Source organism: Nuphar pumila, chromosome 8 (assembly GCF_984573655.1).
Source record: "Nuphar pumila chromosome 8, dmNupPumi1.hap1.1, whole genome shotgun sequence".
Classification (NCBI taxonomy): Eukaryota; Viridiplantae; Streptophyta; class Magnoliopsida; order Nymphaeales; family Nymphaeaceae; genus Nuphar; species Nuphar pumila.
In genome coordinates this window covers 111995985-112016076 of record NC_143256.1, presented here as the reverse complement: position 1 = coordinate 112016076, position 20092 = coordinate 111995985, and the positions used below count along the sequence as shown (strand labels likewise).

The following is a 20092-nucleotide window of genomic DNA, read 5'->3' as shown; positions in this document are numbered from 1 at the left end:
CTTGGTTCTTCGCATCCGTCGAAACAAAGATTAATGCCAACATTATCAAGTTCAAAAAAGCATCGGAAGCTTGGCATTATCTCGAGAAAATGTATACATCAAAAGATCTATCCCATAAGTATTACCTTCAGAAGAAGGCCCTCTCCCTTACTCAAGGTGAAATGTCTATTAGGGAATATTTTGCCGACCTTTCCTCCATTTGAGATGAGCTTTCCATGCTTGAACAAAAATGGAGTGGAGAGGCAATTGAACTCCGCCACAAGCAACTTGAAGAAGATCGGTTCTTCAATTTTTTGAATGGGTTAAGACCAGAATTTGAGCAAATAAGGTCGTCACTTCTATCCTCATTTAATCCTCACTCTCTTGAAGATGTTCTCACCAAATTAAGTGGTGAGGAGACTCGCATGAGTTTATGTAAACAAGGACCAAATGTTCTTGCGGTTTCTTGTAATTATGAAGAAAATAATGTGGTCAATGCCGTATCAAGACTCAGAAATAATGTAAAGACCTATCGTCCTCCTTATTTCAAATCACAAAATCAAGGAGGAGATGGTGGACAAAGAGGAAATAGGGACTATAGCAAGATTATTTGTCATTTTTGTAAAGAACCAGGGCATATCAAACCCATATGTCCCAAATGGAAGAAGCTTCTCGCCATGGCTACCACCGGTGTACCACAAAAGGAAGATGCATCATCAAGTGGGTCACTCTCTTTAAATCAAATAGTGGAAGCCCTTCAACCTCTTCTCAAGGGAGCTACATCCGCTGCCGCCGTGTCTACTTCTTCCATCCTAGGTAAAGTCTCTTGGCTTTTGGACTCAGGTGCATCTTTTCATATGTCCCCAAACATGTTTTCACTCTCCGATTACTCAAAAAATATTTCTCCATCCTTTGTTTCCACTGCGGATGGAACCTCTCTTGAAATTAAAGTAATAGGTAATTTTGAAACTCAAAATTTTTTCATTCCAAAAATTAGATTTATACCTAAACTAAACTTAAACCTTCTCTCTGTTTCTCAACTCTCGGACTATGGTTGCGATATTAAATTTTCATGTGATAAATGTCTAATACAAGATCGTCGGTCCGGGAAATTGATTGGGGAAGGCTTTAGAAAAGGAGACCTATACTATATGAAATCTCTCCAAGTTCCAAAATCTTTTTGTAATGTTGCCCAGAACAAAGATATAAATTTGTGGCACAAGAGACTTGGTCATCCTAGTATCACCAAGTTATCTTATTTACATTTTGCGAAGGATCTATGTAAAAGTTTTTTTCTTGTAATGATTGTATTCTCGGAAAAATGCAAAGTTTACCTTTTGAGCAAAAAACTTTGTTCTCATCTAAAACCTTCGAAATTGTTCATTTCGATGTTTGGGGACCCACACCTGTTGTTTCAAAAGGAGGCTTTTCTTATTATGTTGTTTTTGTGGATGATTTCTCCAGATATTCATGGATCTATTTTCTCAAGTTCAAACATAAAGTTTTTACGTGTTTTAAAACCTTCCATTCAATGATCAAGAATCAATTCAACAGTAATATAAAGATTTTTAGAAGTGATTCTGGAGGAGAATATCTCTCCAACCAATTTAAAGTATATCTTGAGGATCACAGAATTATTCACCAAAGGTCTTGTCCTAAAACCCCTCAACAGAATGGGTTGGCCGAAAGAAAACACAGGCACATCATTGAGACCACTAGGACCCTTCTTATTTCCCAAAACATTCCTAAATTTTTTTGGGCTGAAGCAACTCTTGCTTCTGTTTATCTGATAAATCGTTTACCATCTAGGATATTAGGGAAAATATCCCCCTTTGAGATCTTATATAAGCTTGAACCTGATTATAATAGGTTACGAGTTTTTGGGTGTAAGTGCTTTATACTTACGGATAAAAATGACAAGCTCTCTCCCAAAGCTATCCCTTGCGCCTTTTTTGGGTATTCCGAAACTCAAAAAGGGTTTCGTTGCTATGATCTTCGAGATGATAAGTTATATGTCTCTAGAAATGTAACGTTTTTAGAAAATGAAAGTGGATTTGAAAAAAATGTTTCTCAACAAGAAAATTTTGACTACTCATTCCTTTTTGACTTATTGACTAGTAATGATGATATATCTAGTGATGATGATGTATCATCAAACCATGATGAGGAAAATGATGGTGATGTTGAAGAACATAACCCACTCAATGAACAAGAAAACCAGATTTCAAGTGTAACGACCCCAACTCATCCCCTTTGAAAATGCGGATTTTTTTTTCTAAGAGTTGCGGAAAACTTCCTAGAGACCTGGGGTCCTTACAGTTCCAATTTCAGTTGGATAACCACACACCACAAACAAACTTACATTTATCATTCATAACCAACCAACTGAACTCTTTTATTCATTAATCAATAAGAAGTCTCATATTCAATGTTAAAAGTGAAATAACAACTTGCAGAAGAACTAAGATAAAATAACAGTAGAGTCACTCTGTCCGTAGGCGAAGCAATCTGAAGCAAATGTGACCCTCGTGTCTCCTCAGAGCGAGTCAGTTTCACTGACCACCTGTATTTGGGAAAAACCAATAAAATGAGAGGGTCAGAAATCCGAAGAATTCTGCGTACAGGTTTCCCTAATGAATCAAATAAGAAAAAGCGCATAAATAAGATTCATGTAATATTTTGAGGAATACGGTTATAATCAATTCATAAGACAATTAACCATTCATGCAGAATTGAACATAAGGGAACACGAAGTAATTAACATTGATTACAACTTAATCAATAAGGAAATTAAATGCAACAAAGATCAACATCCTCTAATAATCAACATATAATAACCATGTGAACAGGTAAACATGCATGAACTAATGCATAACAAGAATATGTATGATTTATGTGCGATGCATGAACCCTTATTATCTTTCATTTAAGCTCTCCATTTTTCCATATGCATGTCCTATTAAATGCACACAATCTTTAAATTTTTTTTTTTAATTTACCATTGCCCGCGGATACACCAAACGGGTACAATCCCCTAGGTCAAGTAGGGTTCTCGGGGTAGCTTCATACACAATTTGTATTTCATTACCGGGTTCCAAACTTAGCCCTCGACCGATATCAGGAAACAACACCATCCATCGGAACCTTGAAAAACAGCATCCAAAGTCGGGGACACCATGAAAAACAGCATCCACTGGCGCCGCTTTCTTGGTATACCAAAACAAACTCACAGCTGTGACTAACACACCACTCCCGGGTAAAGTGGCAGATTCTCCCTAAAACCGTGGCCAGAAGAATAACCTCAATATCGGGTTCAGGGGCAACAACGCATACAGAGTTTTTGTATCCTCACGGTTTTCCCCAAACCACAACATCCAAGATTCCCACGCCAAAGAAGGGACATCAAGGAGAAAGTGAATTATACTGTTCTTTATTTTCTTTTATCTGGTTATTAATTCATTTCTTTTACATTTGCAAATTTACATGCAGAATTAATAACATAAGCTTGCACATCAGCATGCTAAGCTTTTCACGGGATCACCGCCCGTGACAACATAGAACAGTGCGGTAAAACAACAATCTCACATTTGATTTGTTGCAATGCATCAAAATAACTAAAACAGAGAACAACTGGTTCTCGAGGCTCACCCAGCCCCTGATGATCCAATTTGATCATCACTGCATTGACATGCAAAAATCATGAATAACAGGCCATTATGAATTCTTTTTTATGCTTCTCAATGCACATTCATTTAGGATAATTTAAAGGTGTGCACGAAACAATAACATATATATACTTGTGCACGAGTTCACAACTTTAATTTAAATTTCATGCTTTCATTCCATACACATGCTCATATCCCATGTATGATTTTATTTAGCCTATGCATTCATGTCAATGCATGCTTTAACATACATGTTCATGTCACATACACACTTTGATGAAATTACACATCTTAATCAGCACTTGAACCTTCAAGTGGTGGTGCACGTGTCAATACATCAAGTTAGTGTACGATATGCATAAGATGTAGCTTTGCAACAAATACTTTGATTTTAGCTTAAGGTGTGAAATGCAGGAAAACAAAACATATCATGCTCTTACACACATAGGTCTGAATATCAGGTAAGCATAAATATGAAAATTTCAAGAAGAACTGAACCTTACCCAAGCTAATTTAACTCAGCCTAAAATATTTAGTTTAAGCCTTGGAAAACAGCCTGTACGATAACAACCGAAAACAATTACATGTTTAGCTAAATTATGAGAACACCCATAATGTTTATGTCATACATATTACATGGGTGTATGCCTAACAATCTTTGCACGTCCATATGCCTCTTAATCACCTTGTAAATAGGTATGACAGGATGCATGACACAGATCAATCATGCTACTAAGCAATTTAACAATCATGAAGCAATTGACCACTTACACATGAGTATATAAAAAAATATATATATATAACCATGCAAAGCTGGACTAACACAAGTATAATGTAGTCTTATTTGAGAAGCAATGACCCAGCCAACCCGATCAGCTGGGTTTGGCACACAACCAACCCCACACCAACAAAAGCCCTTTTTTTTTTTTTTGAAAAACTACCCAAGCCAACTGGCTGGCTTGGCCTGGCCTGGCCTGCCAGGCTTGCTAGCCGATTGGCTGGTCCGACTGGTCTGTCAGGCCTGCACCAAGTCTGCCAACGGGCTGGCCCGACAGCTACCCCAACCAAGCTCAGCTTGGTTGGGCTGCCAAGCAACCCCCCCCTACGACCAACAACTCACATCCTTTTTTTTTTTGCTGAGAGCATACTAACAGAAATTAAAAATTCCAGAACAACATGTATGCTCACATAACTCAAGTATACACATATTTACAAAGTTCATAACCATGTCATGAAATAAATATCAATCATAAACATATGTTCAACCACATTTTTGGCTTTATTTCCAGATTTACATGTCTCACGAATCCATAACATGGGTTCTTCAAAGAAAATTGACATCACCATGGGGCACACACATGACAATCCATATTTTTCATAGATAAAAATCCTGTTTTACTATAAGAATGCGTCCATACGTACGTTGTTTCAAATAACCAAAAACAAAGGACCATGAAACACATGGATTTCATCCATGGATTGTAAAGTAAATGCTTAGATTTACTCACCCACTTGGTTTCACCCTAAAATACTTCATGGAAAGCGAATCCATGTTCGTTTTCCTTACTTAACCCCAAAAGAAAAACCCGTACCTTGTTGAAGATTTCTCCGGCGGTCTTTCCGGCGATCGAAGGCTGCAGTCGCGTGGGTAGGTCTGGCTGAAATCGCCCCTTGCGGCTGCTGTGACGAGGGTACCTACCGTGGTTGCGGCGGCTGCTAGTGGCTGCGGCTTTCCGGCGACCTCCACCTCCCCAAAGCACGCCCACACGAGAGAGAGAGAGAGAGAGAGAGAGAGAGAGAGAGAGAGAGAGAGAGAGAGAGAGAGAGAGAGAGAGAGAGAGAGAGAGAGAGAGAGAGAGATGAGGGAAGAGGGTGAGACCCCCTCTTCCACCTCCCTTTTTATTGCTGACCCCCCCCCCCCCTTCCTTCCTTTTTGGAAATAGCAGGAATCGTGCCCTAGGCACAATTCTTGCTTTTCCCCTTCTTTAAAAAAAACTACAGCCTGATATAGGGTTTTAAAAACCCTATCGGGTTACGGATCCGGTCCGACCCGGGTCTAAGGGCTTTTCTTGCTTTTAAATTTTTTTTTTGTTAACGAGAGGGTCGGGTCCGGGTCTGCGACCTGCGGCTCGGGATCCAAACCCGACCGGACCCTTGCCTCCCACTTGGTATGGATCCACGGATTGGATCCAAATGGATCCAATCGTGGATCCCCTAAAAATACTCATATAATATATATTTATATATATATATTTAATCATGTATACAAATATATAGGGTATTTTACCTATATCCATATGGATCCTATCTGGGTATTGGATCCGAAATGTGGATCCCAAGCCCATATATACATTATATACGTAGTTATCTCTTGAATAATTCGCCTAATTAAAATTTTTGCACTTATGTAAGTGCATATATGTTTTACGAGATAAATATATATATATATATATATATATATATATATATATATATATATATATATATATATATATATATATATATATATATATATACCCCTTTATGGGTCCCGGATCCGCGACTTGGATCCCAGGCCCAAATCACTTAAGTTTAAAAAAAATCGTGGTTATTACATCAAGTGACCCCATAACCTACTCACGTAGAAACCAAGACACCTTTAGAAGTGCCATTGACCAATATAGTGAGCTTGTTCCTGCTCTCGATCACCGAAGATCTGAGAGGAATAGGAGACCTCCAACTCGTTTTGTCTCTTTTGATTCCTTTTCACCCCGGTATAGGGTTTGTCTTAGTGCCATTCACTCTTATTTTGAGCTAAGGAATTTTGAAGAAGTTAAAAAATGTATAGAATGGCAAGAAGCCATGCAAAATGAACTTAATGCTCTTAAAATGGCTGAAACTTGGGATTTCCAAACTCTACCCATAGGAAAGAAAACTATAGGTTGTCGATGGGTTTTTAAGGTTAAAACTAAGAGCGACGGATCCCTAGAAATGTATAAAGCTCGCTTAGTTGCAAAAGGGTATGAGCAAGAGTATGAGATTGATTATGAAGAAACTTTTGCTCCTGTAGCCCGAATGGTTACAGTTAGATGTCTTATTACTATTGCATCTATTAAAAATTGGAACATTTTTCAAATGGATGTGAAAAATGTTTTTTTGAATGGTGATCTTAACGAAGAGGTGTATATGGATGCTCCACCCGGCATGAAGATTCCTAAAGATAAAGTTCTTCGTCTTCGAAAGACCCTCTATGGCTTGAAACAGGCTCCCAAAGCCTGATATGACAGATTTACCAGTGTAATGTTGGAAAATGGTTTCTCCTCATGTTATACTGACATTGCTCTATTTACTAGAAAATCTAATGCAGGGATTGTAATATTATTATTCTATGTTGATGACATGTTAATTACAGGTGATGATGTTCAAGGAGTCAAGGGTATTAAATCCGTCTTGACTTCAAAATTTGAAATGTCAGACTTGGGTTTTCTGACATATTTTCTTGGAATTGAGGTTGCCTATTCGCAACGTGGTTATTTTCTATCCCAGTCTAAACTTGCTTGTGAGATTATTGACAGATCAGGGATTTCTGATGACAAAGTATGCGAAACTCCTGAAGTTGTGGGAGCAAAAATGAAGATTGATGATGGTGTTCCTTTAACCGATCCTACTCCTTACAGGCAGTTGGTAGGTTCTTTAATGTATCTTAGCATTACTCGACCTGATTTGTCACATGCTATACACATCGCCAGTCAGTTTCAGCACGCTTCTACAACCGTTCATATGAGTGCTGTGCTTCGCATCATCAGATATTTGAAGGGAACTGTGAATAAGGGAGTATTTCTATCTTCTTCTTCTGAATTGAAATTACTTGCTTATACTGACTCAGATTGGGGAGGTGACCCTAGTAACCGTCACTCCACCACTGGCTTCTGTGTTTTCTTAGGTGAGTCCTTGATCTCATGGCGATGTAAAAAGCAACAGAAGGTCTCTCTGTCATCCACTGAAGCCGAATACAGAGCCATGGCATCCATTACCATGGAAATTGTATGGATTCAACGACTTTTGGAAGATATGGGTGTGCTTATCAGAGAGCCAACAAAGCTATGCTGTGACAATAAAAGTGCAATCTATATTGCCAAAAATCACACCTTTCACGAGCGAACAAAGCATATAGAGATGGACTGCCATTATGTCAGGGAAGAATACTTGAAGAAGGTCATTGATTTACCATACGTGACGTCTGAGTATCAACTTGCGGACTTCTTCACCAAAGCTCTTTGTTCGCCCAGATTTCATTTCCTTCTTGACAAACTTGCGGTTATCGCACCATAAGTTTGAGGGGGGGTGCTAAAATGTATACTCAAAAACATTATTGTAAGTATAAATATATATACTTATATACATAAATATACATATACATACATATACATATACATATATTATATGTATACGTATCTCTATATATAAGTATATATATTTATATATTTTTCCCTTTTTCTCTTTTACCCCAAAAGGGTATTTCTGTCATTTCACATTTTGCGCATATTCTATTTGGAATATGTTGTACTTCTTTTCTTATTTTTTTGTAATTTTTTTAATTTTTATTTTTGTAAAAGGTGCATTGGGGGTCCCTCCAATAGAGTCGTTGGGGGCCCCTCAACGACTCCTTTGGGGAGCCCCCCTTTGCACCCCATTGCTCTTGTATAAATAGGGGTGTTCCCCCTTGTTGTAAAATAAGCTTGAGAGTCTCAAGCATTTGCTTCCATTTTATGAAATACATGCATTATTGCATGTTTATTATTCATACGCTTTTTGCGTATTTTGTTCAAGTGTTGTGAGAGTGCTTTCGTGCACTTCTTCTATAAAGTATTTATGCTTGTATGCGTATTGTCTCTTCGTAGACAATTTCACAGGGATGTCTAAGAGGTTTATGCCAAACATTTATATTCTTATGTTGGACAATGTTACAAAAAGAGTATTTGGGGATTCGAAGAAATTTCATGAATTATAAATCTCCTTTCCTAGAATCTTCCTCAATCAACTTCCTAGACCGGTGATCCTGTATCCAACATTTATTTGATGAGAACTTGATATCACACCCATGGTTCAATAGTTGAGAAACTGAAAGCAAATTTAAAATTAATTTAGGTATAAATCTAATTTTTGAAATAAAAATCCTTGATTTTCAAAATTTTCAATCCCTTTGATTTCAAGAGATGTACCATCCGCGGTTGAAACAAAAGAAGGGGATATAGTTTTAGTGTATTTGGAAAGAGCAAAAATGTTTGGAGTCACATGAAAGGAGGCACACGAATCTAAAAGCCAAGTAGTCTTATTGGGAGGAGAGAAGGTTGACATGACGGCTTTGGAAATGGATCCCTTGAGAAGGGGTTGAAAAGCTTTCATGATTTGATTTAGAGACAGCGTTCCATTGTTGGAAGTAGATGAACTCTTCTCCTTATGTGGTTGAAATATTGTAGACATGGCCACCATCTTCTTTCATTTAGGAGACATCGGTTTAATATGTCCCGGTTCTTTGCAAAAATGACATAATCTTACTATAGTCTCTTCTTTGGTACCTTCCATTTTGGCCACCATTTTCTCTCGCTCCTTGATTTTGATTTTGGAATTTGTTAAAATGAGGGGGTTTATATATTTTCACATTATTCCTTGGTCTAGAGACGACATAGGCTCCTTCATTTTCATCTTTTGAAGGAACGACCAACACACTTTTATTGGTTTTATTTATTCACAATCTAGTTTCTTCTCCAGTTAGTTTAGTAAGAACATCTTCTAGAGGTGGAGATATAAAAGAAGATAAAAGCGAAGATCTAGTTTGCTCAAATTCGGGTTTAAGCCCATTCAAAAAATTGAAAAAGTGATCTTCTTCCAATTGCTTATGCCTTAGTTCAATAGCTTCTCTACTTCATTTGAGTTCAAGGAGTGCAAGTTCATTCCAAATGGATGATAATTCGGAAAAGTACTCTCTAATGGACATTTCTCCTTATTAAATGGTCAATGCTTTTTTTTGAAGATAGTATTTATGGGATAGATCTCTTGAGGTAGACATCCTCTCAAGATAATCCCAAACTTGAAATGTCTTTTTAAACTTCAAAATATTGGCATTTATTCTTGTCTTCACCGTGAAAAAAATTCATGAAAGGATTTTGTAATTCTTCATTTCCCACTCTTCATGCTTCTGATTATGTTCTTCAAAGGCCTTCTTTCTTTTTTCCCCGTCAAGAACCTTAATTTTACCTTTTTCAATAATGGTGATTTTTTATTCGAGTTCAGGAATAGTGCCTTTGACATAGCCCCAAAGGCCTTTTCTCTTAATATGAGCTTCCATATTGCCGGCCCAAACATGATAGTTAGACCCATTGAGTTTAAATCCGAGGGGAAAATGAGAAATCTTTTTTCCCCATAGAAATGCCTTTACGAGAAAGAAAGTTTTCTAAATTTGAAATCTTCCCACAACAAATCTTCTTTGAGCTTACTTGATGTATTGCGTTTCACTTAAAATCATTTGCAAGAGCTTTTCATGCCAAAAGAACGAGAATTAGGAATGGGCACATTTTTCGAGGCAAGCACCGTGATGACGCAATACCCAAGCTCTCCTTCTAGAGACCAAGCTCTAATACCATGTGAAGAAGTCTTCAAAGAGACTATGTGCACAAAAGCGCTAAGTTCTTAACGTGTGATGTGTGCACAAAGACACAAGATGAATACTTGAAAAAGTGTGCACAATGGCACAAGATGAACACTTACAAAAGATCACAAATGCTCAAAGGCATAAAAATAAAATAGAAACTTTATTGAATGTTTGGAGAGCTTTTCCCAAAAGCTTAACAAATACAAAGGGGGTGAACCCCTATTTATACACATAGTGAGGCCTTGGAGGGGCTCCATATATAGACGTTGGAGCCCGGGGCCCAACGTCTATAATGTGGCCCCCCTCAAAGGCTGAAAATAATGAAAAAAAGAAAAAGTAAAAATGAAAAAAATAAAAAGATGAAAAAAAAATACAATCATATTCAAAAGAGAATATGCGTAAAAGTGGAAATGACAGTTTTACTCTTATCGGGTATTACAAAAAAAAATATATATATATATATATGTATATGTATCTCTCTCTATATATATGTATATATATAGTTTACAATTTAACATTGACTAGTTAATATTTCTTAGGCTATCACTGATTATTAACGACTCTTACTAGTACAAGTTTTTTTAAAGTGATTCCTCTGGTTATGTCCAATCAAGATGGTCCTTGCTGAAAACAGGTTCTATATGGATTGCTTACGACAGACATTTTTTTAGTAGATTATGCAATTGTTTGATCTTACGTAGTAATTTTGGAAGCACCTGGTGTATATGGAGTTGTCTATCTTAGAAGCACGTCTTCCTCTTAGAGGACAGGAGGCTTGAAGATGGATAATACAAAGGAGAGAATTACATTTAATGGCCAAAATCTCTTACCATCATGCGAGTGATGAAGTCACCAGAGGTAGATTGGGAATATGAGAAGATACTAGGGCATTTTCATTGTTCATCTGAGGAATATATTATGAGAAGGAAGGCTGCATCTTTTTCCAAGACTTTGACAAAGGGAATAATGAAGGGTTGGAGTGGGAGAAGGTCAATCAATGCAGTTCGGTCAAAAGTGTCAATATGGTTCTAGGTCTCAATCTAGATGCACGTAAAGAGGTAAGTTATGAACCAAATAGATGGATTGTTAAGAAGTTTAGAGGATTAAAGAGGGGTAAACTTATTAGTTTCAGTTCTAGAAGAGAGGAAAATGGGTCTGAGAGGTCCAATCCATATGGACTTATCAAGTTAATGGATGAGCCTTGACCCAAGTATTTTTCTAGATTCATCCCAAAGTATTGACTTGCCTACTGCACTCTGAGAAGGTAGGAGACTTGCAAACTTTACTTCCTGTACATTCAAGGTGTTTGTGGCTCCAACTCCAAGTCAAATTTTTTTCTAGGAGTGTGAGAGAAGCGTTAAGGCGGCCTAAGTAGAGAAGCTATGTTGAGCTAGTTGAAGACACTAAAAATAGAATAATACTAATGAAACAAGCAGCAGTACATTAGAGAACCCAATAAGGGCAAACAAGAAACAAAAGAGTGCACAAGCACTATTCCACCAAGTGACAATACAACATCTAAGTGAGAAACAAACAATAGAACATACAAGAGCCACTATGGGCTTAGCACAATACACATAAAAAATATAACTTTCACTTAGAAAATGCTTTAGAGGGCATTGCTTTATACAAGAGAGGGAGTGCCTTTAAATAGGCACTCCAAGACACAAAGGATCTGGCCCAACTAGCCATTGTACCAGCCCCAACGGCTATAATTATAGCTGTTGGGATGGTACAACTAGCCCTTGGACCAGTCCCAATGGCTATAATTATAGCCGTTGGGGCTGGTACAATGGCTAGTTGGGCCAGCCCCTTTGTGTCTTGGAGTGCCTATTTAAAGGCACTCCCTCTCTTGTATAAAGCAATGCCCTCTAAAGTATTTTCTAAGTGAAAGTTATATTTTTTTATGTGTATTGTGCTAAGCCCATATAACTTTCACTTAGAAAATGCTTTAGAGGGCATTGCTTTATACAAGAGAGGGAGTGCCTTTAAATAGGCACTCCAAGACACAAAGGGGCTGGCCCAACTAGCCATTGTACCAGCCCCAACGGCTATAATTATAGCCATTGGGACTGGTCCAACGGCTAGTTGTACCATCCCAACAGCTATAAAGTACAATAAATAAAAAAGAAAACCAGAAAATTAATAAATAAACAAATGACAAGTTAGTCCCTAGAGAATTGACACCTATTACATACTGAGAAGTTTACATAAACATAATATATATATATATATATATATATATATATATATATATATATATATTGATACTTATAATTTAGCACTTCCTCTCAAACTTACGGTGTGATCACTTGCAAGTTTGCTAAGAAGAGATAAAAAACTAGGTGAGGCCAAAGCTTTGGTAAAGAAATCCTCAGTTCCTCACAAAAATTTTTCTCGAACATAGTGGCAGTCCATCTCTATATGCTTGGTTCGTTCATATAAGGTATAGTTGCTTGCAATGTAGATAACACTCTTATTGTCGCAGTACATTTTCGAAGGACTAGAGATGACTAAGCCCATATCTTTGAGAAGATTCATCAACCAAATAATCTCCATTGTTGTTGCCATGACTCGATATTTAGCTTCGGTCTATGACAAAGAGACCTTCAGCTGCTTTTTATACCTCCAAGATATAAGAGTCTCCTAAAAACTCATAGAAACCAGTAGTTGAGACTCTATTATTAGGATTACCTCCCCAATTTGCATCAATATACACAATTAAATCTAAATAAGAAGAGAAAGATAAAAATAGCCCTTTAGTTATAGAATTCTTGATATATCTGACAATTCGCAGAACACTCACATGCACCATAGATGGGGCATGCTGAAATTGACTAGCCGAGTCTACAACATGAACATGAGTAATGTCTGGTCTTGTGATGGATAAGTAGGTCAAGTATCCAATCAGTTGCCGATATGGAGTTGGATCTGCAAGAAGAGTTTCATCTTCCAATCTTAACTTTGTATTTACAACTTCCAACATGTTCACCTTATCATAAAAAAAATTGATATTTGGCAATAATATCTGCAACCAACTTCATTTGAGACAATATATAACCTCTAGGTGAATAAGCCACTTTAATACCTAAGAAATATCTCAGAAAACCAAGGTTAGACATATCAAAATATTTTTTAAGAATATTTTTAATTTCACTGATTCCCTTTTTGTCACTCCCTGTAATGATCATACCATCAACATATAATAGAACATCAATTTTAGTATCTGTATCTTTGACAAAAAGAAAACAAGATTTGTAACCCAGGTTTAACATAACTTTATTAAACCTATCATACCAAGCTTTGGGGGCTTGCTTAAACCCATACAAAACTTTTCTTAATCGAAGAACTTTACCTTCTTGATTTCAAAACCGGGAGGAGGATCCATGTACACTACCTCATTTAAATCTCCATTAAAAAAGACATTCTTGACATCAAGTTGCTAAATAGCCCATTTTCTAATGGAAGCTAAGTCCATTAGTGTTCTAACACTAGTCATACGAGCTATGAGAGCAAAAGTTTATTCATATTCTATCCCATATTCTTGAGAATAACCTTTGTCCACTAACCTCGTCTTATATATATTTACAGCCAACTTCATTTGAGACAATATATATCCTCTAGGTGAATAAGCCACTTCAATACCTAAGAAATATCTCAGAAACCAAGGTTAGACATATCAAAATATTTTTTGAGAATATTTATAATTTCACTGATTCCCTTTTTGTCACTCCTTGTAATGATCATACCATCAACATATAATAAAATAACAACATTGTCTGTAACCTATATCTTTGACAAAAAGAACAATGTCAGTAAAACAAGATTTATAACCCATGTTTAACATAATTTTGTTAAACCTATCATACCAAGCTTTGGGGACTTACTTAAACCCATACAAAACTTTTCTTAATCGAAGAACTTTTCGCTTCTTGATCTCAAAATCGGGAGGAGGATCCATGTACACTACCTCGTTTAGGTCTCCATTAAGGCATTCTTGACATCAAGTTATTAAATAGGCCATTTTCTAATTGAAGCTAAGAAAATTAGTGTTCTAACACTAGTCATACGAGCTATGAGAGTAAAAGTTTCTTCGTATTCTATCCCATACTCTTGAGAATAACCTTTGTCCACTAACCTAACCTTATGTCTTTATAATGATCCATCATCTTTGGTTTTGACTTTATAAACCCACCTACATTCTACAATCTTTTTTCCTATAGGAAGTGGTTAGATTTCCTAGGTTTTGGCTTTCTGAAAGGTTCCTAATTCTAGGTTCATGGCATCAAACCATTCAGGAATTTCTTTAGCCTCATTGTTGGTTGAGGGTTCATGAAAGGAGTGAATAAATATAAGACAAGCTCTACATCTAGGTGAAAAAGTTTCATGACACAAACCTTTCAAGGAGTCTAGAGGTTTTACTAGATTTCCTAACACTAGTTTCTCCTAGATTTTGGTTTTTGGGGGTCCTATCAAGTACACATGGAAGGCGTTCAACAATTCTTCTAGAATAAATTTGAATATCACGATTCTGGGTATCCTCTATGTGAACACCAGAGTCATCAATATGCATATTATCAAGATCACCATGTATAAGTTCATCAGAAGCCTTCTTTGGCAGTAAGTCAAATAAAAAGGAATACTCAAGATCATCCTTAGGCTCATCAAAACCTTTTTCATTTTCGAGAAAGTTTACATTTCTTGAAACATATAATTTGTTATTTTTCTTATCATAGCATCTATACCCTTTTTGGTTATTGGCATAACCAAGAAATACACATTCAATGACTTTGGGAGATAATTTGTCTTTTTTTTTCAAAAAACACAAAACATTTACATTAAAAATTTCTTAATTTAAATAAATCTAAAAAGATTGATAAAATTTTTCAATTAGAGACATATTTTGTAAAGAAGATTAAGCCATTTAGTTGATAAGATAAACCACACTTAAGGCACCTTAGGCCCAAAACCTTTTTGGAACATTTTTTGAGATTAACAAAGTTCTCGTAGTTTCAATGATATGATGATGCTTTCTCTCGGCTAAGTCATTTTGTTGAGGGGTATTTGGATAAGATCTTTGATGTGAAATCCCATTTTCTTTTAAATAATTTTTGAAATCATTAGACACGTATTTTCCTCTTGAGTTTGATCGAAAAATGACAATATTGCTTTGAATTTGGTTTTGCACAATATTGCGAAATTCTTTGAAACATGAGATTACATCGGATTTTTGCCTAAGGAAATGATCCAACTATACCTAATATAATCATCAATGAATATAACATAATAAAAGAGCCCTCTTTTTGACATGACCGGAGCCAGTCCCCATACATCCAAATGCACAAGTTTAAAGGGTTTAGAAGAAATAAAAGTTGGAATAATTGTCATTTTACAAGGAGTGTTTTAAGAAGAAATAATTTCATTCGAGCATTTCAGTTCATCCTAATAGATTGCAAATGTGTTTACTAGGAGTCTGCCTCTATCCAATTTCAGAATATTTTTCTCCAAACTTGGAATAATTCCTATTGATTTATCCTAAGTTTAAGGGGATTGTAAAAAAATGTGTTACATTTGTTGCCTTTGTAGTATATTACTTGTTGCCAAGTATATAGGGTTACTTTTGTATGTATACTTTATGAAGGTCAAAAGAGTCAACATAATGGAACCAAATTGGTCCATCTTTGTATTCTATCCTCTAGAAGAGGGTTTGACCCTTATTAGGGATTGTAACTCGGTCATTTGGTAATGATAGCATTTTCTCTCAAACCTCTTTTCTTCCTCATTCCTTTCCTTCTATTTTGAGAAGGCAATTTTCAAGAATTAGGTTGCGGGGGGACACATGCATACACAAACATAAAATAAAAAAAATTAAGCTGAAATTGAATGTAAATAATTGATGACAATCTAAAAAAGAGAGGAATGCAAGTGAATACAAAATAAATAATCAAAATCATTAAAGGAAATTGACAATGTTGATTGTAATTGACACTGGTTTGACTGTATCCATGAAGTGTCCTGGTATGTCCGAGTGTCATGTTGTGTTGTGTTGTGTTAAGACTAGATATGTGTGCTAAGTGAAGTGTTAGTGTGACAAAAGGTTAATGGAGCTGCAACACGATAATATTAAGAGTGAATATTTTTTGGCAAACAAATGTTTTACATCACTGTGAAGAAAATAGAGCGCATTGCATCCATTTTGGAGATGCTCCTTTGGGATCATTGTTTTCATGACATGGGGAGAATGAATAGACCAGATTGAAAGGATTAAATCCATATACCTTAGCTGCATGGATGAGGAAAAAAGGGAAGAAGTGGTGCACAGCCTGGGAAAGCTGGAGAACCATAATCTGGTAACATATTTGGCAGAAAACAAATAACAGATTTGAAGAAACAGTCAACATATGATCCATATGAAAAAGTCATTACACCTTGAAACTGCTTTTTAAAGATCTTTGGAAGGGAAGGATTTTAAGCTGGACTGGAGTCTCAAGAATTGGGGAACCAAAGCGTTCACTGAATGGATGAATTTGTTATTTTGTTTCTTCTATTATCTTTTTACTTGGTTTCCTTCTTGGCAACCCTCTGAATTATTTTAATGAAAGTTACACTTTACTTTCTGAAAAAAGAAATATATATCATGCATTATCTTAGCCTGCCTCAAATGTCTTGTTGGAGATTTCCTAAAGGGGCGTTTGTTACACCCCTACCAAAGGGAAGCTACTTTCTCTTGAAAGGTATGCCTCGGGGGGTGGGTGGGTGGAAGTGCTTTCCCATGGGGGGAGGTGTGAATCCATTTTGACATGAAATCCACTTTTTTGCATTTATTATGTTGGTCCAGCCACATATTTCTCATGGAGATTCTGGATTTCACTCCTCTTAGGAACGAAGCCCTCTTTCCTATGAAAGAAGACTTCTTTCATAGGAAACAATGTGAAACAAATGCCCCCTAAGGTCTAGAATCTCTCGATCTAGTAGAGGCCACACATAGTATCAAACATAGTGCAAGACAATGAAAATCTGTGATACTAAGACTTCATGCAGCCTCAGCATGCATGTCGGATTTATTTATAATTAAACTAATATCTTACCCAACTTGTGCTTTTGATAAGTAGATTTTCCAAGATGCCCTTAAGGTGTTCAAGTTTGAAATTATGAAAGAGAAATATTTTGGCAGGCAAGAAGGACTCTTCTAATGAAACATGAAGCTGAAACCAAATCAAATGCTTACTGGCTTGGACTTCTAGCACATTTGCAAACTTCTTCAGTTCCAAGAAAGGTACAGGTTTATTCAAGATAATATTGTTCTACTGCTCAATCTTGAATTCTATAGTTTGGCCTGGTCATGTCTTTCAACCACATTTTGCATAATATTGTTCCAAGACATTGCTCGCTCCTTGTAATCCCTTCTCGGGAAACTGTAAAGCCTATTTGTTTATTTTTGGTGATTTTTTTTCAGGACATATCATGCATCAGAGACCTGCATTCGCTCTATGAAGCAACAACCATAGAGGATGTGTATGTAGCATACAACCAGTTGAAGATTGATGATGATTCATTATATTCATGCATAGGAATTGCTGGGATGCAGCCAGGGGAAGATTCTGGTATGCCATTTTCTGCTGCCTTAAATGTTAATTAGTAGTTATGCTATCAGCTATGCTGGCTTTTGGGAAAAAGAAGAAAAAAAAAACATTTGAGATCAACAATAAAACAGTGTAATGCACAAGCACAGGGAGCTTGGCCTAAGTTGGTTCAAACTGTTCCCGATGTTTCTGATTGGTTAAAAATATGAACATGGCATTGGGATTGCTTAAGCACGACTCAAGACTCAACTTGGTGCAACTTATGTAGCAGTCTCCCCATGTCCATATTCGCAATCTTGAACTTAATAAAAGATATCAGTAGAAGTCTTTAGGATGCTTAGCTTATACTGATGACATTACTGGTCCTTTCAGCATCTCTAGAAATTGACGAATCAGAAAGCCATCCTGGAGTTGTGCCCATGGGTCGTGGACTATCTACTATGACAAGGCCCACAACATGAACACCTAAGATGGATGATGCACCCGCTTGCATCCTTTTAGATGGATCAAACATCAGGTGCATTGCTCAAAATTCTAATGCTCTCTCTCTCTCTCTCTCTCTCTCGCTCAAATGTTTGGTGCAATTGACTGTGCTTACTATCTAGTAGAGCATATGGATTTGCTCTTGACCCATTGGATGTCTCATGATGTGATCTACATAGTTTTTTAGCAAAAATAGGATTTGGATCACGTGAACATGACAAGCATATATTTTAAGAGCTCCAAAGTTCAGTGGCTCAAAATGCACCAAATTTTCATGATTAAAATCTAGTTTCTATGATGAAACTACTCTATTTAAAATGTTTTTTCTAATAAATGAATCATGACAAGCACATATACGGGGTTGTCTTTGATTTCTACCAGATAGCATGGTACTAGAGTGTACAAAATATTTAACCTGCATCTCTGTGCGTAATCCAAAGATATTAGACATCTGATCCTACATAGTTTTTACTTTATTGTGCAGGAATCTGATAGTGTCCCGTTTATTCTGGATTTTTGACCCGTAGAGTACACCTCTCACGTTTTTAAGAGATCAGAAATCGTGAATTGTATCACTTGTAACATCACTACAGTTCTGCTACCATGTGGTCATATTCATTTTATCACGTAGGAATTCTGCCAAATGCCAGATTTTCCTTGGAGAAACGATGTGCACCTGCTTCAGCGTCAACAATCAGAACACATCTGGAATTACTGCAATAACTTTGTTTTAGTGTATTCTTTCTTCTGCTCAATCAAATACTAGTATTTATTGCTAGAAATATGATTCTTGTATTCGACATTGCATTTCTCATTTATTAAATAAAAAATATGTTTTCCCTCGCTTTTGCTTATGTCAAATACAAACACGGCATACTTTTTTTTTTCTTTTGCTTATTACACAGAGTAACCTGCTGCACTGGAAAGTCTTGCCAAGCTGTGGTTGCCACAGTCAATGGCGTAAAACCCCGAGGCTGCCCCCCTCGCCCATCAGGGAGCTGGCTGTTTCAGCCTTGCAATAAGGTCCATAGCCATAAGATGTACAAACTTAAACACCAAGTTTTCATGGTGGTCCTAAATATGTGACTGGTTGCTGCATCCCAGATAATGAGATTTGCTGCTGCTGTTTTGCCCGCTTTTCCTTCTCCCTGAATCTTCCTCAACCCTCCATCTCTTCCTCCATTGCCGTCTTTTCTTCCTTTTGCTCTCCAACATGGAAGTATCGACTCTTTGAGATAGAAAAACATGAAGCCTATCCCAGCTAACGGTTGTGGTTCCACTGCAGTCGGACACTGCATGTACTCCTTTGTTAAAATCAGTTCCTGGTGCACCACATAATCTGGAGTGTATCCAGGTCCATAAAGCGCGTTACTTTGTGCAAATAGCAAGTCAGTCTGCTGCTACAATTAACATACTCAGCAGCAATGCTCTTTAACCTTTTTTCCCCATGAGAAATGGAGACTCCGGCCCCGGAGTAAGAGACCTGGCCGCACTGGTTGATGCCTGCCAACTTTTCTCCAGTGCTGTAAAACCTTAGTACATCCCTTGCCCCCAGGGAGTTCCCTTCTTCTTCGGCTATAATGAAAGGGGGTGACGCCTATAGGACTGGAATTTGATCACTTGTCTAGGAGACTAGGCCCAATCCCATTTCACCAAACCCGGGCCAATGCTCTTTGACCTTGTTAGGGAAACACACCGAGCAAATCGCTGTCCTTATATTATACCAGTCTGGCTCACGTGTATCTTTAGGG

At 37.0% G+C, this 20092-nt stretch overlaps 1 protein-coding gene across 2 annotated transcripts in view; it reads left to right on the top strand.

Moving 5' to 3' along the window:
- Positions 1-19187, top strand: part of SPP (Insulinase (Peptidase family M16) family protein) — a 95507-nt gene extending 76320 nt beyond the window's left edge. For both annotated transcript variants that reach the window (XM_090016398.1, XM_090016397.1), the window contains 4 exons: positions 17450-17551; positions 17732-17879; positions 18231-18375; positions 18826-19187. In XM_090016398.1, coding sequence (XP_089872524.1) covers positions 17450-17551; positions 17732-17879; positions 18231-18319 — 339 coding nt within the window. In that variant the 3' untranslated portion in view covers positions 18320-18375; positions 18826-19187. The remainder of the gene's footprint in view (positions 1-17449; positions 17552-17731; positions 17880-18230; positions 18376-18825) is intronic.
- The last annotated feature ends 905 nt before the right edge of the window (positions 19188-20092 follow it).